The 25,094-nt window shown below is 38.9% G+C and overlaps 1 protein-coding gene across 3 annotated transcripts in view; it reads right to left on the minus strand.

Annotated features, from left to right (window-relative positions):
- Positions 1 to 19,510, minus strand: part of LOC138371528 (uncharacterized) — a 21,705-nt gene extending 2,195 nt beyond the window's left edge. The window contains exons 1-4 of one of the 3 annotated variants that reach the window (XM_069336404.1): positions 19,314 to 19,510; positions 8,807 to 9,024; positions 5,016 to 5,122; positions 2,084 to 2,190 (exon numbers count right to left, since the gene is read on the minus strand). In XM_069336404.1, coding sequence (XP_069192505.1) covers positions 2,084 to 2,128 — 45 coding nt within the window. In that variant the 5' untranslated portion in view covers positions 2,129 to 2,190; positions 5,016 to 5,122; positions 8,807 to 9,024; positions 19,314 to 19,510. Of the gene's footprint in view, positions 1 to 2,083; positions 2,191 to 5,015; positions 5,123 to 8,806; positions 9,025 to 9,533; positions 9,638 to 19,313 lie in introns of those variants that run through there. The other 2 variants (XM_069336405.1, XM_069336406.1) reach the window with 2 other exon arrangements.
- Positions 19,511 to 25,094: the final 5,584 nt, after the last annotated feature.

Consider the following 25,094-nt stretch of genomic DNA (forward strand, 5'->3'; position numbering starts at 1 on the left):
TAGCCTCTCCGAGGCACAAACCAGGCTTTTACACAAACCCCCCCCCCCCCCCTGCACCCGAGCTTTTTAAAATAGTAAATGCCACTATTTTTGCAAAATTATTACGAGATCTATTATTCTAGAGAATAATGCATATAAATGCATATATGCATATAAATACAAAAGTAAATCAAATCTTATCCTTGTATAATATACAAGCTGATGTGAGATCCCTGTCTACAGGTGGACTGGAACTATTATCCAGTAGGCAGTCTACTGTATTTTATCAAACCGTTATTAGTATAATAGATCTCGTAATAATTTTGCAAAAATAATGGCATTTACTATTTTTAAAAGATTATTAGCAAATTTACACAAATGGTGCATTCGGAAGACAAAACCAATTTTTCACTTTTGACAATTGAGCACCTGCTACATCCAGATTCTAGGGAGGAAAGGAAGGACGATCTTACTGGATCCCATAGCCTCTCCGAGGCACAAACCAGGCTTTTACACAAACCCCCCCCCCCCTGCACCCGAGCTTTTTAAAATAGTAAATGCCACTATTTTTGCAAAATTATTACGAGATCTATTATTCTAGAGAATAATGCATATAAATGCATATATGCATATAAATACAAAAGTAAATCAAATCTTATCCTTGTATAATATACAAGCTGATGTGAGATCCCTGTCTACAGGTGGACTGGAACTATTATCCAGTAGGCAGTCTACTGTATTTTATCAAACCGTTATTAGTATAATAGATCTCGTAATAATTTTGCAAAAATAATGGCATTTACTATTTTTAAAAGATTATTAGCAAATTTACAGAAATGGTGCATTCGGAAGACAAAACCAATTTTTCACTTTTGACAATTGAGCACCTGCTACATCCAGATTCTAGGGAGGAAAGGAAGGACGATCTCACTGGATCCCATAGCCTCTCCGAGGCACAAACCAGGCTTTTACACAAACCCCCCCCCCCCTGCACCCGAGCTTTTTAAAATAGTAAATGCCACTATTTTTGCAAAATTATTACGAGATCTATTATTCTAGAGAATAATGCATATAAATGCATATATGCATATAAATACAAAAGTAAATCAAATCTTATCCTTGTATAATATACAAGCTGATGTGAGATCCCTGTCTACAGGTGGACTGGAACTATTATCCAGTAGGCAGTCTACTGTATTTTATCAAACCGTTATTAGTATAATAGATCTCGTAATAATTTTGCAAAAATAATGGCATTTACTATTTTTAAAAGATTATTAGCAAATTTACAGAAATGGTGCATTCGGAAGACAAAACCAATTTTTCACTTTTGACAATTGAGCACCTGCTACATCCAGATTCTAGGGAGGAAAGGAAGGATGATCTTACTGGATCCCATAGCCTCTCCGAGGCACAAACCAGGCTTTTACACAAACCCCCCCCCCCTGCACCCGAGCTTTTTAAAATAGTAAATGCCACTATTTTTGCAAAATTATTACGAGATCTATTATTCTAGAGAATAATGCATATAAATGCATATATGCATATAAATACAAAAGTAAATCAAATCTTATCCTTGTATAATATACAAGCTGATGTGAGATCCCTGTCTACAGGTGGACTGGAACTATTATCCAGTAGGCAGTCTACTGTATTTTATCAAACCGTTATTAGTATAATAGATCTCGTAATAATTTTGCAAAAATAATGGCATTTACTATTTTTAAAAGATTATTAGCAAATTTACACAAATGGTGCATTCGGAAGACAAAACCAATTTTTCACTTTTGACAATTGAGCACCTGCTACATCCAGATTCTAGGGAGGAAAGGAAGGACGATCTTACTGGATCCCATAGCCTCTCCGAGGCACAAACCAGGCTTTTACATAACCCCCCCCCCTGCACCCGAGCTTTTTAAAATAGTAAATGCCATTATTTTTGCAAAATTATTACGAGATCTATTATACTAATAACGGTAAATAAATAATAAATAGTAAATAAATCAAAATCAGTTACATTATTTTATCTTATTCATAGCATAAATGTTCTCGAAGATTACTAAAAAGAAATTGAATTAGACTACAGCAAATTGGCAAACTTTACCTTGTATCTGTTTCCACCGAGTTTGTTTGGGGCGTTCTTCAACATATCAGCAATACTTGTCTCAACATCTCTTTCAGTTGCATTAGTGTGGGTGTTGATACAGGCTTCTGGAAATTTATAAGAATTAATTAATATATATAATTATAATTCACTTTGCTATTCCCCATTCCACAGTCCTCTCGTCCTTCCCACTTCCCTGTCCCCACATCATCCCCACTATTCCCACTTCCCTGTCCCATCGTCCTCCTTACCATTTTCCCCTCCCCTGTCCTTCTTCCTCCCCCACCATCTCCCATTCACCTGTCCCTTTGTCCTCCCCAGCATTCCCCTGTCCCCACCATCCCCAACTCCCCAGTCCCCTCGTCCTCCCCACCATTACCCTCTCCTCTGTCCCCTCGTCTTCCCCACCATACCCCCCTCTCGTCCTCCCCACCATTCCAAACTACCTCATCCGATGCATTCTATAATGGTCTGATGCTTCCATCAGAAAATTGGGAACATCAAATGATCTGATATTCCCATCACTGAAAAATAAGAACAGCTAAAAAAATGAAATGAAAAAAATAAAAAAATAAACTATACTCATGAAATGAACAGTATGGTAAACAACACAGCTCAATTTCAATGCAATGTCACACAAAATTATTAAATCGAAATGAAAATAAATTGAAATCTATGAAAATTCAAATTATCAATACAATCGGAAATATTGAAATAATATCGCAACATAATATAGTGTGGGTTGCTCTTACGTGCAACAGACGGTGCTGTTTTTCAAAAAAGGCATGGTTTTACCTGTCACAAGTGTGGCATCTATACTTATACTCACGAAATGAACGGTATGGTAAACAACATAGCTCAATTGCAATGCAATGTCACAATAACATTTAATAACAATAACATTTAAATATACTTTAAGATATAATCTAGAAGAAAATAAGAACATTGAAACGGTTCATGAACTCGATTTCAATAAAGGACACTATGGGGAACTTTGAAAAACAGTTAATGAGTATAATTAGACAGACTTGTTGCTAGGCAGAGGAGTAAATAATGAGATATATGGCAAATTTTGCAAAATATACGGCACACAAACATTCATACCCAAACAAAGCAAAATGCTAGGTAAGAACAAAGCAGTTGGCCCGTAGGGGAAAGGAGATACCCACAAGACTGGAATACAAGTCATTAACAAGCACACAAGTACTACACTACACAACAACCGCACTACTACCAGAACTGGACGAATCACTACCAAAACAACACATTGCACATCACTACCAAAACAACACAACACAACACAAGCATTGGCAAAGAATTATAGACCAGTTGCACTAACATCCCACATAATAAAATTATTTGAGAGTGATCAGGAGTCAGATTACTAGTTTTATAGAGACCAATGACCTCCACAATCCAGGCCAACAAGGATTTAGAGCAGTTTCTATGATCGAGCCACTGAGATCTATAAAGAATTCTGATCAAGAAAGAGATCTAGGGGTGGTTTTAGATAGAAAACTATAACCTGAGGATCATATTAAGAACATTCTGCGAGGGGCCTATGCTACACTTTTTAACTTTAGAATTGCTTTTAAATACATAGGTCAAAAAGTTTTAAAAGTTTTAAAAGTTTTTTAAACCTCTCGTGTATCATGAGTGTGTTAAAGCATCAGATGGTGCATTCAGATGATGAATATTACCTAGTTCCTTCATCTGGGAAGAATGAACACATATTGGTGCATTCGGATGATAAAAACTAACTACTGTAGTTTAATTGATCAACAGACTGTATATCATATGCAGACTGTATGTGGATCTGCGGGCCACTCCAAACAACAGCCTGGTGGACCAAGCTCCACCAGGGCTAAAGCACAAAGTGATATAGATGTGATAGAGATATTATATATATATTATATATATATATATATATATATATATATATATATGTCGTACCTAGTAGCCAGAACTCACTTTTTGGCCTACTATTCAAGGCCCGATTTGCCTAATAAGCCAAGTTTTCCTGAATTAATATATTTTCACTAATTTTTTTCTTATGAAATGATAAATCAACCCATTTCATTATGTATGAGGTCAATTTTTTTTTATTGGAGTTAAAATTAACGTAGATATATGACCGAACCTAACCAACCCTACCTAACCTAACCTAACCTATCTTTATAGGTTAGGTTTGGTTAGGTAGCCGAAAAAGTTAGGTTAGGTTAGGTTAGGTAGGTTAGGTAGTCGAAAAACAATTAATTCATGAAAACTTGGCTTATTAGGCAAATCGGGCCTTGCATAGTAGGCTGAGAAGTGCGTTCTGGCTACTAGGTACGACATATATATATATATATATATATATATATATATATATATATATATATATATGTCGTACCTAGTCGCCAGAACGCACTTTTCAGCCTACTATGCAAGGCCCGATTTGCCTAATAAGCCAAGTTTTCATGAATTAATATATTTTCTCTATTTTTTTTCTTATGAAATGATAAAGCTATCCATTTCATTATGTATGAGGTCAATTCTTTTTTTATTGGAGTTAAAATTAATAGAGATATATGACCGAACCTAACCTATCTTTATAGGATAGGTTAGGTAGCTGAAAATGTTAGGTTAGGTAGTCGAAAAAACATTAATTCAAGAAAACTTGGCTTATTAGGCAAATCGGGCCTTGCATAGTAGGCTGAGATGTGCGTTCTGGCTACTAGGTACGACACATTATATATATATATATATATACATACATATATATATATATATATATATATATATATATATGTATATATATATATATATATATATATATATATATATATATATATATATATATATATATATATATATATATATATATATATATATATATATATATCGGACAATTAGTAAAAAAAAAAAAAAAAAAAAAATTAAATTATTTTACCTTGTACCTAGATCCACCAGGCCTGTTTGGTGCCTGTTTCAGTACTTCAGACATCTGGAAGGTCACATCCTCCTCCTCAACTTGTGGATGTGCGTTGATAGATGATTCTGTAAAATTAAGTTATTTATATAATAATAAATTCAGTATAACAATAATATTCTGTAAAATTAAAAGTAATTTATACATCAATCAGATAAAACTCTCCAGAGATGGTGATACACAACATATAAAGGACAAGTTTCAGAACAAAATATGCATTTAGGAATAAGGTTTTGTACATGTAGGTAGCACATGAGAAAATAAGTGGAAGGTGATCAAGTTTATATTAACATGTTAATGACTTTGTTAAGGCTTTGCAAGAATGAAAAAATATTAATAATATAATATCACCTACCAATTAATTGTACATCATTTATAAGTCAATTATTTGCATTATTATTATTCAATACTAATGATATAAAAATGCATTTTGTAATCTACTATTTATGCAAGTATTAAGCACAGGATCATGAAATAAACTGCAAAATACTGTAATGGATAAACCAATTAATTTTACATTTTCCTATAGCTAAGTCAGTCAGTTCTATTAGCAGCAGAGAACAATTATGCCCAACCTCTATTAAATGAAACAATCTTAAGAGCAAGTGATAGAAATATAATCATTTATGCTTGGGATTATGGAATGGTTCCAAATATGAAAAATATCAAGTTTTTTGGTTAAAATTTTTTAACTTAAAATTTACATTTTTAAGTGAATTTATGACCATAATAATTGAATCACTAATATGATTCACTAATATATAATCCTAATAATAATCACTAATATATAATCCATTGAGCATGCTGCATCTCTTTCAGTCTCTTTGCAATTTGAACAAGAGGGTTTTTAATTGATCGAACCATATTCTTAAAGTAAAGTAAATGAGATGTATTCCATATTTTGCAAAATATACGATGAAGGCACACAAACATTCATGCCAAAACTGAAGGGCAGGATTTATGAGGAGACATTAGAGGCATTAAATATTCCAAACTAGAAGACAGAAGGAAAAGAGGAGATATGATCACTACGTACAAAACAGTAACAGGAATTGATAAACTTGATAGGGAAGATTTCCCGAGACCTGGAATTTCAAGAACAAGAGGTTATAGATTTAAACGAACTAAACAAAGATGCCGAAGAAATGTAAGACAATTCACTTTTGCAAACAGAATGGTAAACGGTTGGAACATGTTAGGTGAGAAGGTGGTGGAGGCCAAATCCGTCAAAAGTTTCAAAGCATTATATGACAAAGAGTGCTGGGAAAATGGGACACCACGAGTGTAGCTCTCCATCCATCTGATTGATAACCCAAATGAATTTTTCATGGATATGATACCAACATCAAATCATAAATCAGATGTGATCCTATCCCCACTGGATTTTGAAGAAGCCATAGACAGTATGCCTATGCACTCTGCACCAGGCCCTGACTCTTGGAACTCTATATTCATCAAGAACTGTAAAAAACGTTATCGCAGGCCCTTCACATTCTTTGGAGACAAAGCCAAGATACTGGCATTGTCCCTGACATACTAAAAACCGCAGAGATAGCACCGCCCCATAAAGGAGGAAATAAGGCAGAGGCAAAAAACTACAGACCGATAGCACTAACATCGCACATCATAAAAATCTTTGAGAGAATGCTAAGAAGTAAGATCACAAAATACATGGAATCACAGCATCTCCATAACCCCAGACAACATGGTTTCAGAACAGGGCGCTCTTGCCTATCACAGTTGCTGGACCACTCTGACATGGCACTAGATGCCATGGAAGACAAACAAAACGCTTTGACAAAAAAAAGCCTTTGACAAATGTGACCATTGTGTTATTGCACATAAAATGCGTTCAAAAGGAATTACCGGAAAAATAGGCAGATGGATATACAACTTCCTGACTAATAGAACCCAATGTGTAGTAGTCAACAAAATAAAATCTGGACCATCAACCGTAAAGAGCTCAGTCCCCAAGCGTACTGTGCTTGCTCCAATACTTTTTCTCATCCTCATATCGGACATAGACAAGGACACAACCTATAGTACTTGATCATCCTTTGCAGATGACACTAGAATCTTCACGAGAGTAGGCAACATAGAGGACACGGCAAACCTCCAATCAGATGTAAATCAGGTCTTTCTATGGGCTACAGAAAATAACATGGTGATTAACGAACATAAGTTTCAGCTCATGCGCTACGGAAAAAATAAAAAATATAAAAACGGAAACCACTTACAAAACTCAGTCAAATCATAACATTGAACGGAAAAGCAACGTAAAGGATTTGGGTGTACTGATGTCAGAAGGCCTTACATTTAAAGAACACAATAAAGTAGCCGTCACAACTGCAAGAAAAATGACAGGATAGATAACAAGAACTTTTCACACTAGAGATGCTATACCGATGATGATAGTTTTCAAGACGCTAGTGCTCTCTAGAGTGGAATACTGCTGCATAATGAAAGCCCCTTTCAAAGCTGGAGAAATTACTGACCTATACTTATGCATTTATCTTCGGTTTAACACAACAGGCACCAGACACACGCTAGGCATCATACACACTAGGATAAAACAAACATTAGGCCAGAAGTCAGAAAAGAATTCAAAGAATTTTACTGGAAAGGCTTGCTGTTAGGAAAGGAAGTAATTGAGATGAATTAATGCACAGTATGTCAATTTTGTGAAATATATGATAAAGGAACAAAAACATTTATACCAAAACAAAGATGCAGAACTAGGAAACAGGATTTGTTCAACTGAAATTTCAAGACGGACAGAGACCAAAAGACACAAAAATGGAATCAATATACGAAGAGGCCAAACCCCCAAACATACCAGTAATACAAAGAGAAACAACTACACGGCAGTGAGGAGAGAGGCAGAAAGAAATTTTGAAAAAAAGGAACAAACAAATGTAAAGTAGAACAAATCATATTCTATAAATACAGCAACAACCAATTGCAGGTAAAGGATAATATTCAGAGCTTTTAAATGCATGGATGGCGAAATACTCAAGAAATTGTTCACGACTTTTGTTAGACCAAAGTTGGAATATGCAGCGGTTGTATGGTGCCCATATCTTAAGAAGCACATAAACAAACTGGAAAAGGTGCAAAGACATGCTACTAAGTGGCTCCCAGAACTGAAGGACAAGAACTATGAGGAGAGGTTAGAGGCATTAAATATACCAAATATACTACACAAATATATATACTACACATGCACAATAAACTACCCTACACAGGCTGAGTATGGTGTGTACAATAAATTATTAGCTAAAAGATAAGACTGAGTTTGTATAAATGGGGGTTAAGTCAGAGTGGGAAAATGTAAGTGGAGTGCCTAAAAACCCTGTCCTGGGACCTCTGTAATTCATAATATATACAAATAATTTAGACTCAGGTTTGATCAGCAATATTTGAAAATTTCCAGACGATACAAAAGGGATTTTTTTCTGGATTCAGGATTATTTTTTTATGGCTGAAAACAGGTTTTCAGCAATAAAAGAAATACAGTATTGCTGGAACAACCGTCGACATCTTCAAGAGAAAACCTGAACATCTTCAAGAAGTGAAGATGACCTTGAGAAGAAGTATAGGTTGGGAGAAGTATAGGTTAGGAATTGTCTCCAAAGAATTCTCAAAGAATTACTCGTTATTGCTATCCAAGATAATTAGACGAGCCAAAGCTAAATACTACGAAGATAAATTTACCCAAATAAAGAGTACCTTACCTAAAAATATGTATGTACCTTACGTAAATAAACATTTGATTTTGAAGTGCCGGACAAACAAGGCTGTGGTGGATATGTGGGCCTGAGGGGCCTGTCCAAGCAACAGCCTGTTGGACCAAGCTCTCACATGTCAAGCCTGGCCTTGGAAGGGCTTGGTGAGTAGAACAACTACCAGAACCCTATAATGCATGTATCAAGGTGTCCAGGCAGTGAGCACCACATAATGCAGTGCAGTCCTGTAAGAATAAGCACAGTAAGTATGGGCATGGAGGGGGTGCAGCAGTGGCTTGTGAAGGGCTGGAGAGTAAATGGACATGCCCAGGGGTAAAAAGCATTAGGGTAACAGAACATAGCCCATAAAAATAGTAATGACAATGAATGAATAATTATATGAATGCAATAATACTTCATATCTCAATAGGAATACTAAGCAGGATGCAAGACAAGGTACTGGTGGTGATAGTGGTTGGTACAAGTCCTCACATCCCCACAGACACCAGTAACAGCCCTCACCTCCCAACACAGTACCCTTGTAGCGAGTTAATCTTATACTCGCTTCATTATCTTATAGCATAACTAATTAACACTAATTACAGAAGCTACACAGGTGATACTTTGGTGTGAGTTGAGCGCACTGAGCGTCGGTATCGCTACACCCTTGTTCCTTAACAACCCTTTGGACCTTTATTACAGAAAAATAGAATCAATTAATTTAATAAAATATAAAATATAAGTGCTTACTTACGATAATACTATCGGTGGAACACAAAATCTTCTTCTTCTTGATAGTAGGTGCAGTTTGCATGAAGGGTTAGTCCTCGCCATGACTGAACTGACGACAAAATGGCCGATGTGTTGATATGGCGTCAGGTGACGCTGTGACGTCACAGGTGAGGGACGCTTTGCGCATTACTCCCTCGTACTTAAAAAGTACTACAGGTACTTTTTGGTTTTATTTTTGAATATGGCAGAAGTTGGACAGCTTTTCAAATCATTATAAGGGAGTGAGTTCCATAGACTAGGTCCCTTTATTTACATAGAGTGTTTACATAGATTAAGTTTGACTCTGGGGATATCAAAGAGATATTTATGTCTGGTGGGGACGTGGCCATGTGTTCTATTACATCTGTCCAGGAAGAGTTTCAGAACAGGGTTTGCAGTTAGAAAAAGGGCTTTATAAACGTAATTTACACAGGAGAATGTATGGAGTGAATTTGTTTAGCATGTTTAAGGATTTGAACAAGGGAGCTGTGTGTTGTCTGAAGGTAGAGTTATTTATTGTCCTGATAGCAGATTTTTACTGGATGATGATGGGCTTGAGGTAGTTTGCAGAGGTTGAACCCCAAGCACAAACGCCATAAGAATGATAGGGATAGATAAGTGCATAATAGAGTGAGAGGAGAGCAGAGTAGGGTACATAATATCTGATCTTAAACAGTATACCAACTGTTTTAGAAACCTTTTTAGTTATGTGTTGTATATGGGTGCGGAAGTTGAGTCTCTTGTCTAAGTATAGGCTAAGAAACTTTCCATCATTTTTATTGCTAATGTTTACATTATCTATCTGAAGCTGAATTGCATTTGTTGATTTGTTTCCAAATAAGATATAGTAGGTCTTTTCTATGTTTTGTGTGAGGTTTGTTGGTTGACATCCACAAGTAGACTTTTTTTAATTAATTGTTTACAACATTATTTAACAGGAGTGGGTTGGGGTCAGAGTAGATGAGTAGTATCATCAGCCAACAATATAGGTTTAAGTATGTTAGAGACATTAGGGAGATCATTGATGTATATAAGAAACAGGAGGGTCCTAGGATGCTGCTCTGTGGCACCTTTACGGTAATTAAGTGGTAGAGTGGGAGAGGTTATATCATTGATGGCTTCATATTGGTGTCTGTTACTAAGATAGGATCGGATATAGTTTAGGGCAAGGCCACGGATTCCATAATGGTGGAATTTAAGTAAGAGGTAGTTATGGTTAACAGTATCAAAGGCCTTTCTCAGGCCGATGAAGAGTTCAATTGGAAACTCACTTTTGTCAAGGGCTGAGAAGATTAAGTCAAGCAGACTAACAATAGCATCATTGGTACTCTTTTGGGAGCGGAAGCCAAACTGACAGGGACTTAGTATATTGAATTTTACAAGATTGGAGTAGAGCTGTTTGTAAAAAAAAAAAAATAATTTTGATAATATAGGTAGATTCGATATGGGTCTGTAATTATTTATGTCTGCCGTGTTACCTCCTTTATGAACTGGCGTTACTCTTGCTTTTTTAAGGATATCAGGGAAGGTATGACACTCTAGGGATTTGTTGAACAGCAGTGCTATGGATGGTGCAAGGGCATGGGTGGCACGCCTGTGTACCATCGATGGTATTTCACTAATGTTCCCAGCTTTGGTTTTTAGCGAGTGAATGATGGACACAACATCTGTAGGGCTGACCGGAGAGAGGAGAAGAGAGTTTGGATAGCTGCGTGAAAGATATGTGGTAACATATGTCTGAGTCTCTGGGATTTTTCGGGCAAGGTGAGCACCAAACGATGAAAAGAAGCTATTAAATTCAGTTGCTGTTTCAAGATCTGTTGCAGGTGTATAACCATCCTTGGAGATTTTTATCTTATTATGTGAATGTTGTTTAGCTCCTAGGATGGTAGAGATGGCTCTCCATGTGCTTTTTATGTTGCCTTTTGCTTCTTTGAATCTATTCTCGTAATAGGAACGCTTTGCTCTTATTATACTATTATTATACTTATATTATATTATTATTATACTTATTATTAATTATGCGGATCAGGACATCACCTGATCAAACACATCAAACATCGTTTGACCACCATCAAACACACACACGGCGAGTCATCTACGTAGGTATTTATTGGGTGCTGGTATTCATATAACTTTTGGTGACCGTTTTTGCTGATTTTCTTCTAGAGAATGTTATTGCGAACACGTTGGTACCAAAATGAAATACATAGCTCGAGAACTAAGGTCAGGAGAGTAAAAAGAGTATACACATTTTTGTTTTGACGCTTAATTAAGGTTATTGTGAGTACTCATCGCCTGCCTAGAAACTGGAACTAGTAATTCCATCTATCATACATATCATACAAGAGGAGCCACACATCTATGGATCATCCAATAAAATCAGCAGACTTCTAGATGTTACTACTGCTCGGCTTAGACTCGGTTACAAGTATCTCTGGGAATTCTCATTATCTGCTGATGTAGACCTGACCAAATGTAAACTGTGTCAACAAAATTATTCGCACACCCTCCGTCACTATGTGATGGAGTGCGAAAAGATACATGAATTTAGAGACAATTCTATAACCAATGTTCCAGCGATGTGTCAATATTTCATTCAAAATGATCTGCTACCAGAAATTTTAGCCAAATATCCCCAGTTTGCTAACTGTAGATAACAACTAAGTGATTGTAACCTATCCACCGCTGCCCACTGGATGGGGGACGGTGTGCAGGACAAACATATAAATTTTGATACTAGCTCTCCACATATGTCAGTTGCTTAATTTAGAACCTGTACTTGAGGTCGATCTCGAACCCATTGTTGATGTGATGACTTATATTGAATTTTGTAACTAGCTCATCAAGATTGTAACTTGCTTAGCTAAATGAATTGTGGGGTTCAGTCCCTGAGCCCATTATGTGCCTCTGTAACCCTTTCCACAACCGCCCACAAGATGGGTATGGGGTGCATAATGGGGTGGGGTGTCTTGGCCAAACGTGCCACATCAAAACCACAAGTTGACATTGAATGTGAATTAACAATGAGACAAGTAAGATTTATACTAATACATTTATACTAACTCTGTTGAGCGTTGACCATTTATACATCAAATCTGTTGATGTGAGCACTTTAGTTTAGTCTGCCGTTTAAAGAAAAAAAGAGCATATCAATGGTATATCACAGAAAACGAATTTATCATAAACTCATGTATTTGTCTTATCATATTGAACTGCATTCATATTTTTAATATATAACAATATGAATATACAAATTTCTGTAAATCCCCTACCTTGTTGGAATCTGTGGAAATGAATGAGCAAATGTGCTGGCTGAAGGCGCTGAAGGAAACCACATTGGTTTCATTTTGGATACAAATGTCCATGGAAATTCAAAATGGAAACTAATTATATAGTTGAACCTGCAGAGACGAGTTTAAGAATCTGTGTTGAGAGTGATGGACACAGCCTTCACAATTATACTTCAGAGAATGTAAACATCTAAGAGTCATTAGAAATATGTGTAGAATAATAAACCCTACATTGTTTGAGTTAGGGAAAACACCATTTGTGATATATAGATACTATAGCTGTTCCTAAAGATTCACCCTTTTTTGCACCAGCAAGATAACATATAAGATTTTAAGAGTTGACGAATGTTAATATTCTTGTTTGATAAACTGTGAACTTGAGACATAGTTAATAAGAACATATTAACACAACAAAATGTTTTCAAAATCCTTAACACCACTTTCCAGCAACTTATATAATTTATATAAATTATTTTAGAGAATAATACATAAATTATATATTTAAACATGATATAGTGTTTAGTGGAATGTATAAGGAGTCAAATTGTGTTAAAAAGAGCAATTTTTAGAAAATTTGGAAAAATACTTTTTTCTGTTCAAATTATAACTAAATGGATTATAAAGGTTTCACTCAGCCAATATATATCATTCACAATTTATTAATGAATTTTACAAAAAAACACCATAAATTTTATATTTAAACATGTAAAAACTATTTGTTTTACATTTGCAAGAAAATAATTGTAGAAAAACAATTTATAATTAAACCTTTGTGTTTGGATTTTTTGAGTAAAAGTTTCTCAAAGGCTCTCCTGCACCATTCTCAATGCAAATCATTCCCACACCTATGGCAAGAGATAGGCGAACGTTGTGTAGATGATTTGTGTTTGCTGGGTGGTCACCCTGAGCCAACCGTCAGGTGTTTGTCACCCTGAGCCAGCCGTCAGGTGGTCACCCTGAGCCAACCGTCAGGTGATTGTCACCCTGAGCCAGCCGTCAGGTGGTTGTCACCCTGAGCCAGCCGTCAGGTGGTCACCCTGAGCCAGCCCTCAGGTGGTCACCCTGAGCCAGTCGTCAGGTGGTCACCCTGAGCCAGCCGTCAGGTGGTCACCCTGAGCCAACCGTCAGGTGGTCACCCTGAGCCAGCCGTCAGGTGGTCACTCTGAGCCAGTTGTCAAGTGGTTGTCACCAGTAATTTTTTACATATTTATTGTAATACTAGCAGTACCCGGCCACGCGTTGCTGAGCCATGCCCAACTTCCCTGTCCCTTTGTTCTCCCCCATCATTCTCTTTTCCTCCATCCCCTTGTCCCCACCATCCCAAACTCCTCCGTCCCCTCGTCCTTCCTCACCATTCCCCACTCCAGCATCATCTCTTCCTTCCCACCATGCCCCACTCCCCTATCCCTTTATCCTCCCCACCCTTCTCCATTCCCCCATCCCCTCGTACCCACCATCCCTAACTCCCCCCCCCCCCGTCCCCTTGACCTTCCCCGCCATTCCCCACTCCCTCGTCCAATGCCTTCGCAAATGGTCTGATGTTCCCATCAGAAAATTGGGAACATCAAGTGATCTGACGTTCCCATCACTGAAATATAAAAAAAGTAAAAAAATGAAATGAAAATATGAAAAAATAAAAAAATAAACTATACTCACGAAATGAACAGTATGGTAAACAACACAGCTCAATTCCAACGTAATTCACACTAAATAATTAAATCAAAATGAAAATAAATAAAAATCTATGAAAATTAAATTCATTAATGCAATCAGAAACGCTGAAATGGAATTGTAACATATGTATTATAGCATGTGTATTACTCTTACATGCAACAGATGGCACTGTTTTTCAAGAAAAGCTTAGTTTTACCTGTCACAGGTGTGGCATCTATACTTATACATACGAAATGAATGGTATGGTAAACAACACAGCTCAATTTCAACACAATGTCACACATAATAATTAAAAAAAAAAAAATATATCAAAATCTATGAAAATAAAATATATCAATGCAATCGGAAAAATTGAAATGAAATTCGTGACATATTTAGTATACCGTGCATGTTGCTATTATGTGCAACAGATGGCGCTGTTTTTAAAAAATGCACGATTTTATCTGTCACAGGGGTGGCATCCATTTAGTAGGTATATAAAAAGATGCGCCTATTCGAATGCAACGTTGTATCAAAATTTCAAGGCAATCGATGAAGAAGTTTTTGAGATTACAAAATGTGTTGCCCTTACATCGAAGATGGCGTTGTTTAAAAAAAAAAAATGCATGTTTTTCCTGTCACAGGTTAGGCATGTATATAGTAGATATATAAATAGACGCGCCTATTCGAATGCAAGGTTGTGTCAAGATTTCCAAACAATCGATAAAGAGGTTTCAAAGATTTCCTTCACATGGAAAAACACATGAAAAACACAGTTTTTCAGAAAAAGCATGTTTTTTATCCATCACACACGTGACATCTATATAGTATGCATATAAAAACCTGGCCGGATGCGAATGGAACGTTGTGTGAAAATTTCAAAGAAATTGGTGAAGAACTTTCAGAGATTAGCGATGTTGAACAAACGAACATTTCCATTTTTATTTATATAGATTTCTGATAATTTTTTATTATTTTTTTGGCACTAAAGTTATTCAATAGTGTCTTTTGAGTAATTAATATGGTAAAATATGTTGAACATCGGAATCCTCATATATATATTCATGATACTAAGATGCATCTATATTCTTTACTTGGAAAATACAACCTGTTATTTTGGGTGTTATTATACTGCATACACACTTTTTATACAACTATGTGAATTTACATTATCGGTCACCAGGCAGGCGCGCGGTCAACTTAAGGGTCATGCTTAGGGAGGAGCCGGTCGGCCGAGCGGACAGCACGCTGGTCTTGTGATCCTGTGGTCCCGGGTTCGATCCCGAGCGCCGGCGAGAAACAATGGGCAGAGTTTCTTTCACCCTATGCTCCTGTTACCTAGCAGTAAATAGGTACCTGGGTGTTAGTCAGCTGTTACGGGCTGCTTCCTGGGGGTGAAGGCCTGGTCGAGGACCGGGCCGCGGGGACACTAAAAAGCCCCGAAATCATCTCAAGATAACCTCAAGAAGAAGATGCACCCAGCGTGCGGGCGAGCGTGCGGGTGACAACTAAATGTGTATACTCGTTTCAGCTTTCTCACCTTAATTCTCGTGCTACGTCGCTCGTTTTGGTAACATTGTTTTCGCAATTAAATTCCCTACAGGTGTGTATATATATATAATGTCCAAAAGCCTGGCGTGACTCCCAACAGCAAAGCCTAAAGTCGGCAAAAGTTACCCGTAAGCGCACAAAATCAGTAAAATGTGCAAACTCGTTCCATTTTTCTCACCTTAATTCTCGTGCTACTTTGCTCGTTTTGGTATCATTGTGTTCGCAATTAAATTTCCTACAGATGTGTATGAATATAATGTACAAAAGGCTGGAGTGCCTCCCCGCAGAAAAGCCTAAAGTTACCCGTGAACGAGCACCAATTTGTACACTGCAACCTAATGTGTATACTCGTTCAGTTTGATAACATCAATTTTCGTGTTACGTCGTTCATTTTGGTATCAAATTGTTCGCAATAAAAAGGCACGTATTTTAAAACTAGTCCCATAATAATAGAGCAATAACTGGAATTAACAAAAAAAATTATTCTGGAAGCTTATCATCATAAAATTATTTATATCTATCAGTGTTGTGACATAAATTCTTTTGTTACATCTTTCATTTTGGTATCAAATTGTTCGCGACGTAAAGGCGCGCATTTTAAAACTAGTCCCAACATAATAGCACAATAAATAGAATTATAACAACTATTTTAAAATTTTGACTAAAAACCTATTTATAATCATATAAGTGTTCGGACATCAGGTTTCATGTTACATCTTTCATTTTGGTATCAAATTGTGCGCATTCTAAAGGCGCTTATTTTGATACTATTCCGAGGTCGATTGGATAAAAAATGAATTTTATACAAATATTTTTGTAGTGGACGCAAGTCTGGTCCAAAGTTAGGATTCAAGAGAAAAATAATGGAGGCGAGTCCGGTCCAGAGTTACAGATAGTATTTATTTCCACGATTATGAACCACCAAGCTGTTGTGGTGGATGTGGTAAAGAAAGTCAACCACACACACTGTGCCAGCAGACTGTGCCATCACACAGTACCAGCAGACTGTACCAGTAGATTGTGCCAGCAGCAGACTGTGCCAGCAGTAGATGGTGCCAGCAGACTGTACCAGCAGACTGTGCCACCAGACTGTATCAGCAGACTGTACCAGCAGACTGTACCAGGAGACTGTGACAGCACACACTACCAGCAGATTGCGCCAACAGACTGTGTCAGCAGACTGTGCCAATAGACTGTGCCAGCAGGCTGGGCCAGAAGGCTGTACCAGCAGACTGTGCCAGCACACTGCGCCAACAGACTGCTCCAGCAGACTGTGCCAACAGACTGCGCCAGCAGACTGTGGCCGCAGAATGTGACAGCATACTGTACCAGCAGACTGTGCCAGCAGATGACACAAATGGTCCTATGTTTGTTACAAACATAGGAATGTGCTTCAATGCCAGTAGTGATTGACCAGACAGGTACAAGAGGAGTGTTGTCAACACTTACGTCGACCGCGCTCTCAGCCACAGCTCAGGATGGCAACAAGTCGATGAAGCTCTCTGTAGGGTAAGGCAGGTCGTAGTCAACAACGGCTTCTCCAATGGTTTCGTTGAAGACATCATAAAAAGGAAGGTGAAATGCCATGCAACCTATGAACATTCAACTAACAGCAACTGTACCCCCTATTAGACTATTTTACTGGAACTTCTTTTCCACAGCTCATAAAACGGAGGAAAGGGTCCTGAAAGATATTGTTAATAGGTACGTTATCCCTACAGACAAAAACCATAAGATACAATTGACGACTTACTATAAAACCAAAAAACGGCCAACCTACTCATGAAAAACTCTCCAGACACAAAGCAGAACGCCTTAAAGGAGACTAACGTCGTCTATGCCTTCAAATGCCCACTTGGGGACTGTAAGCCCCAAAGAACTCAGTACATAGGCAGAGTAACAACATCTCTTTCCAGGCGATTAAAAATGCATAAGCAACAGGGCTCCATCAAGGAACATATAATCTCTTCCCACAACCAGACCATCACCAGAGAAGTCTTAACAAACAACACAGAAATCATCGATAGATACAGCGATAGCAGGCGACTTGACATCTGCGGGGCACTACACATCAAAAAGTCAACACCAGCAATCAACAGCCAATTAATGCACAACTATATTCTACCCATTTCAAGACTCCGTACCAATATAGAAGCATCAAGAGGAATTATGGGCCAATAGGCCCTTTGCAGTTACTTCCATTCTTCCCTCTCATTTATCCAATTAATATCCAATGTTCTGTGTTCTGTCTTTTGTTGGTCAAAAGTTTGTTCACATCATCCAAAACTGTTGCAACATATCACCTCACCCAAATGCGAGTATATAAGACAAGCTGTTTAAGTGTTAGCATAAGTAAAACTCTGTTTAGTGTTTTCAGGTTACAGTTGTGTGTATGTAAACTAAAGTCTTTGAAAATGTAATAAGTTATTACGAAACACGTTCAAGCAGTTAGACTTAGTTAGACTAGAAATAAAAATGAACTTTGGAGGATTGATTTTTTAATTATCATCGACAGTAAAAAGAAACATAAGAAATATTGAGAAAATTTGTGTTAGAATTATCATTCTTACTTTTTCGGTAATATTTAACAACATATGTTTACAAGAAAGACTGCTACCAATATATATATATATATATATATATATATATATATATATATATATATATATATATATATATATATATATATATGTATATATATGTATATATATATATATACATATATAACGTTATATATAGCGTGTGTGTATATATACCCCCCCCCAACTCTAATTAGTTAAAAAATCTATATTATTTTAAGTTTTACCCCAAGATGCTTTGTGTAATAGTTGCTTCATTAGTAGCAGTATGTGGAACTCCTGTCCCTTCAATTGTACATTACTCTTACGTTGTTTGTGCACACACAATATTTTGAATAAACATTATTATTAATATTATTCTATTGGCTAATGTTCACACCCCAACAATGCCATAGGCATATAATTCACCCTAACAATTCCACAGGCATATAATTCACCCTAACAATTCCATAGGCCTGTGTCCACACCCCAACAATTCTCTAAGCCAGGCTCCAACCGAACAATTCAATAGGCCTATATCCACACCCTAACATATAATTCAACCCAACAATTCCATGTCCACACCCCTCAAAAATTCCATAGGCCCTAGTCCACAACCCAGCAATTCCATACACCCATGTCAACACCCCAACAATTGTATAGGCTTATGTAAGACAATGATTGAGCAGAAAACACTCAAGTACTTACGGAGGATGATGATTACGAGGAACAAGGTGGTCAGGTGGAGCTAGTGACCATCAAGACAGTTTTGTTTCTCCCTCGTGATATATCCTCAATGTCTTCAGTGGTGTGGCCTCACCACACAACTACACTGCCATAAGTGTCCTGAGAGTACAGTGGGAGGGACAATTTGGCGGGTATTGTGGACACAGGAGACCGTCTCTAAGACAATGAGGAGCGTCAGTGTTATCTTCTTCTTGATGGTAGCTGCGGTTTTTTCTTATCAGAGTTGTTATCTTGTTTTTGTTGGCGATTGAGTGGCGGTATTTTTATCAGTTGAGGAGCGGCAGTGGTATCTCACGGGTCGTCGTCTACACCTCGTGTAGCAGCTTGCTTTTGTTGTGAAGACGTCACTCGCTCGCTTGCCCGCCATCTTGCTCCGTACATTTTCTTTGGTTACTGATCTTTGCCGAAACTGACTTTTTAATTTTGTTTATTTATATACACAGGAATTTATTTATTTATATATATACAAGAAGGTACAATGGGTTTATGAGCGTACATAGCATTGATATTTTTATGTTCTTGTAAAGCCACTAACATGCATAGCATTTCGGGAAGGTTCTAAATCTAACAGATAATTTTAAGTAGATAATTTATAGCAAAATTGAAAAAAAGTTAACAGGTATATTGTAAGAACATTTAAAGAAAATTAGTAGGGACATTTTAGAAAAATTTGAGAATTATCGACAGGTACATCGTAGCGTAATTTGAGGCTTATTTCTAGGTACATTGTAGTAAAATTTGCGTTCAACGTAACAACCATGATAAGATGATGGCAAGATACAACGGTGAAGGTATATGACTTAGACATATATTTTGGAGCAGCACACGATACAATGCGAGTGTGAAGCACTAGGTAGAAAACTATGAAGATGAAATTAGGTACTTTTTGGTGTTACTTTTGAATAGGTGGTAGGATGGACAGCTTTTTAATTCGATAGGGAGTGAGTTCCATAGACTAGGTCCCTTTATTTGCCTAGAGTGTTTATACAGTTATTTTGACTCTGGGGATATCAAAGAGATAATTATTCCTGGTGTGGTGATAATGAGTTCTATTACATCTGTCAAAGAAAAGATTCAGATTAGGGTTTGCATCCAGGAACAAGATTTTTTTACATGTAAATGGTTTTAGTTTAGTTAATTTTTATGCACGCCATCCTATGGGTGGTAGTGGAGAGTGTTACAAAGGCACATTACGGGCTCAGGGACTGAACCCCAAAATTCATTTAGCTAAGCAAGTTACAATCTTGAGGACCTAGTTAAAAAATTCAATGCACATCGTCACATCAACAATGGTCTCGAGACCGACCACAAGTGCAGTTTCCAATTTAAGTAACTAACATATGAGTAGTGGAAATAGGCACTATGACCAACCATTTTAATTTTTTTCCCAAGCCGGTCATAGTGCCCGGTGTGTTTTCATATTTTTTCCCAAGCCGGTCAAAGTGCCTGGTGTGTTTTCATATTTTTTCCCAAGCCGGTCAAAGTGCCTGGTGTGTTTTCATATTTGTTCCTAACAGCCGGCTATAGCCCAGGGGATGTTTACAATTTTTTTCGTATTACTTCTCAACTGCTCCTGTCCATCATATATCATTTTCCAAAAAAATGGAGTTCAAAAGGCTCCCGTCTAGCCCCTGCCATTTTGCTTAAAGGGATTAAAAGGCCGCCTTCTGTCGCACCCAAATTTCGTCACCTCGGTGAGCATGCACAGGCATCGCCAGTGGTCAATACAGTCTTTATCTTCCTTGTATTAGACCGTGTTCTGATACGAGATATTTATTCCCATTTTCAATATTGATGTCAGCGGGGGAAGGGGGGAATTAAAATGCCCCCTTCCATCGCAGTTATTTATCATTACATAGGTGACCCTGCACAGACTTCCCTAATGGTCAATGACGTCAGCCAATCTTCATGAGAGATTGTATCACATTGTATCTTCCGGAGGGTATAGACGCCTTCCTCTCAATGTTTGCTGATGATGCAAAAATTATGAGAAGAACCAAGACGGATGAACATAGACAGAGACTACAGGATGACCTGGACAAACTGAAGGAATGGTCTAGAAAGTGGCTGCAAAAGTTCAACTCAGGAAATTGTAAGGTGATGAAATTAGGCGAAGGGAGCAGAAGGCTGAACACAAGGTATCATCTGGGAGGTGAAATCCTGCAAGAGTCAAATAGAGAGAAAGATTTGGGGGTTGATATCACACCGAACCTGTCCCCAGAGGCCCACATCAAAAGAATATCATCAGCGGCATATGCTAGACTGGCCAACATATGAACTGCCTTTAGAAACTTGTGTAAGGAATCTGTCAGAACCCTGTATACCACATATGTACTACCAATCCTGGAGTATGCAGCTCCAGCCAGGAGTCCATACCAAGTTAAACACAAGACAAAGCTAGAGAAGATTCAGCGGTATGCCACCAGGCTCGTCCCGGAACTGAGAGGAATGAGCTACGAGGAAAGGCTAAAGGAGCTGAACCTCACATCCCTGGAAAACAGAAGAGTAAGGGGAGACATGATAACCACCTACAAAATTCTTAAGGGGAATTGACAGGGTGGACAAAGACAAACTCTTCAGCACGGGTGGGACACGAACAAGGGGACACAGGTGGTAACTTAGTACCCAGATGACCCACAGAGACGTTAGAAAGATTTTTTCAGTGTTAGCAAAGTTAATAAATGGAATGCAATAGGCAGTGAGGTGGTGGTGGCTGACTCTACACACAGTTTCAAATGTAGATATGATAGAGCCCAGTAGGCTCAGGCATCTGTACAACAGATAATTGACAGTTGAGAGGCGGGACCAAAGAGCCAGAGCTCAACCCCCGCAAGCACAACTAGGTGAGTACAACTAGGTGAGTACACACACTGTACAACAACATTCCTGGCAGAAGTGAAAATAAATATTCCTTGGGACAAACCTCTCGGGAAATTGTCACAGGAATACGAAACTCTAGTAAACCATCACAATACCTGCAACACCTGAGTACCACACTACCTGCAACACCTGATCATCATACTACCTGCAACACCTGATCATCCCACTACCTGCAACACCTGAGTACCACACTACCGGCATCAACTGATCATCCCACTACCTGCAACACCTGATGTTCACCTGAAGAAGCTGGAGGAGAGGGACTGGACGAGTCATTCATGGAGATGATTGCTAAGGCTTGGAAGGAAGTCAGTGGGGAATTGAAGGACCTGAGGGAAACTATATGTAAGCTGCAGATAGAACTAAGTGCAGCACAAGAGGAGATAAAAAGCCTAAAAACAGGCCCTCATCAGACTCTGGCCCAGGGGACCAACCCCCAGGTGCTAGGAGATGTAGCAATGGCAGGGACCCCTACAATTGGCCCAACCTTTGCTGAAATGCTCAAGAGCCCAGGAGCAATGTCCACAGTCAAGGAAGTTGTAATGAAAGCAGTAACCTCACAGGAGGCAGCTAGATGCACAAGCCAGCTAATGGAAAGGAAAAGAGCTGTAGTAGTGGTAGGTGTCAAGGAACAAGAGGGCTCCACAAGGGAGGAAACGAGGACTAAAGACAAAGCTGCAGTGGCAGGGATATTAAAGGAGATAGGAATGGAAGGGGCTGAACGAGACATAGAACAGTTTTTCCGGATTGGCCAGTACAACAGAGACAAAAAGAGACTGATCAAGGTAGTATTCAAGAGCGAGGACATCAAAGAGAACATCCTAGTAAGGAAGAGCAAACTGAGGCATGCAAGGAACTACAAAGAGGTATATGTTCAGAGGGACATGACCAGAGACAAGATAGTAAGGGCAGCAGATGCAAGGAAAAGGCGCAAGGAGAGGGAAGAGAGCCAGGGAACCTCAGCCTCCAACCCAGCAATCCCAGAGGGGAGTGGGGAACCCCAATCCAGCAACCCAGGAACCCCAGGGGGGAATGCAACTCCCCAGCCCACCACCCAATAGGGCCCTCCCTATCCCCCCAGCACAAACCCTTCCTTGCCCCTGCATAATGCCCATCATGAAACCCAAATCCTCCCCCTCCCCTTACCCCAAGTAGCGCCTGCTTTCCCAGCCCCTGGTCTTCTCCCTGCCCCAAGCAGGCCTGAGCAAGACCAAAGCCCTCTATCCCCCACTCCACCTCCCTCCAAACCCCTGTCAACTACACCGCAGGAGGGCGTGCCCTCTCCCCAAGCAATCCCTGCTCCCTCACCCCCAGGACTTCTTCCTGCCCCAAGCAGGCCTGAGGAAGACCTAAGCCCTCTACCCCCCACTCCACCTCCCCCTGAACCCCTGGCAACTACCTCACAGGAGGATGAGCCTACCCAAGTAGCAATGACCATAGAACAACCTCCTACACTTGTAGGGAGTGTGGGTGAAATTGGATATAAGAAAGTGAGCTTCAAGGTAATGTACTCAAACATTGATGGGATTACCAATAAAGCAAGTGAACTGGCAGAAAGGGTGCAAGAAGAAAACCCTGATGTAATAGGACTAACGGAAACAAAATTGTCAGGAGTCATAACAGATGCTGTGTTTCCAAAGGACTACTATATAGTAAGGAAAGAGAGGGAAGGGAGAGGAGGTGGAGGAGTGGCCCTGCTGATAAGGAAGGACTGGAGTTTTGATGAGATGGAAATTCCGGGCTGTGACGGATTCAGAGATTACATAACAGGAACTATAACAATGGGTGGACCTAAGATAATAGTGTCAGTCATTTACAACCCTCCCCTAAATGACAGAAGACCTAGACAGGAGTTTGATAGGAACAACATGGCAACCATTAATATAATAGAGAGAGCAGCTTCAGTTGCCTGCAGGAATGGCTCAAGACTCTTAATCATGAGTGATTTCAACCATGGAAAGATAGACTGGGAGAATGGGGATCCACATGGTGGTGCAGATACGTGGCGAGCTAAACTCTTGGAAGTGGCAACAAGGAATTTTCTGAGCCAGCATGTCAAGGAACCCACAAGAGTGAGAGGCAATGATGAACCAGCTAGACTCGACTTGATATTCACCCTGAATGAGTCAGAAATATGGGAAGTCAAAGTTGAAGCCCCCATAGGAATGAGTGACCACAGTGTACTGACCTTTGAGTACTTGGTGGAGGTAGGGATAACCTATCCAAGGATGGGAGTGGAGGGGAAAAGACTGAATTACCGAAGAGGAAAATATGACGAGATGAGGAACTTCCTCAGGGGAATACCATGGGAAGCAGAACTTTGAGACAAGAATGTGCAGGTCATGATGGATTTTGTCACCCAAAAGTGCCAGGAAGCTGCAGACAGGTTTATCCCCGTCCAAAAGGAGAAAAACGAAAAACAACAGAAAAACGCATGGTTCAACCAGGAATGTAAGGTAGCGAAACAACTGAGTAAAAGAACATGGAGAAACTACAGAAATAACAGAACACCAGAGAGCAGGGAGAGATACCAGAGGGCCAGAAATGAGTACATCAGAGTTAGGAGGGAAGCAGAGAGACAGTTTGAAAATGACATTGCGAGTAAAGCCAAGACCCAACCAAAGCTGCTCCACAGCCACATCAGGAGGAAAACAGCAGTGAAGGAACAAGTGATGAAGCTGCGGAAAGGGGAGAACAGATACACAGAGAATGACAAGGAGCTGTGTGAAGAACTCAACAAGAGATTCCAGGAGGTCTTCACAATAGAACAAGGAGAAGCCCCTGCACTAAATGAGGAGGCGGCAAACCAAGCAACCTTGGAGGAATTTGACCTCACCAGTGATGAGGTCAAAAGATTTCTGC

Source organism: Procambarus clarkii, chromosome 36, assembly GCF_040958095.1.
Source record: "Procambarus clarkii isolate CNS0578487 chromosome 36, FALCON_Pclarkii_2.0, whole genome shotgun sequence".
In the NCBI taxonomy this organism is placed as follows: Eukaryota; Metazoa; Arthropoda; class Malacostraca; order Decapoda; family Cambaridae; genus Procambarus; species Procambarus clarkii.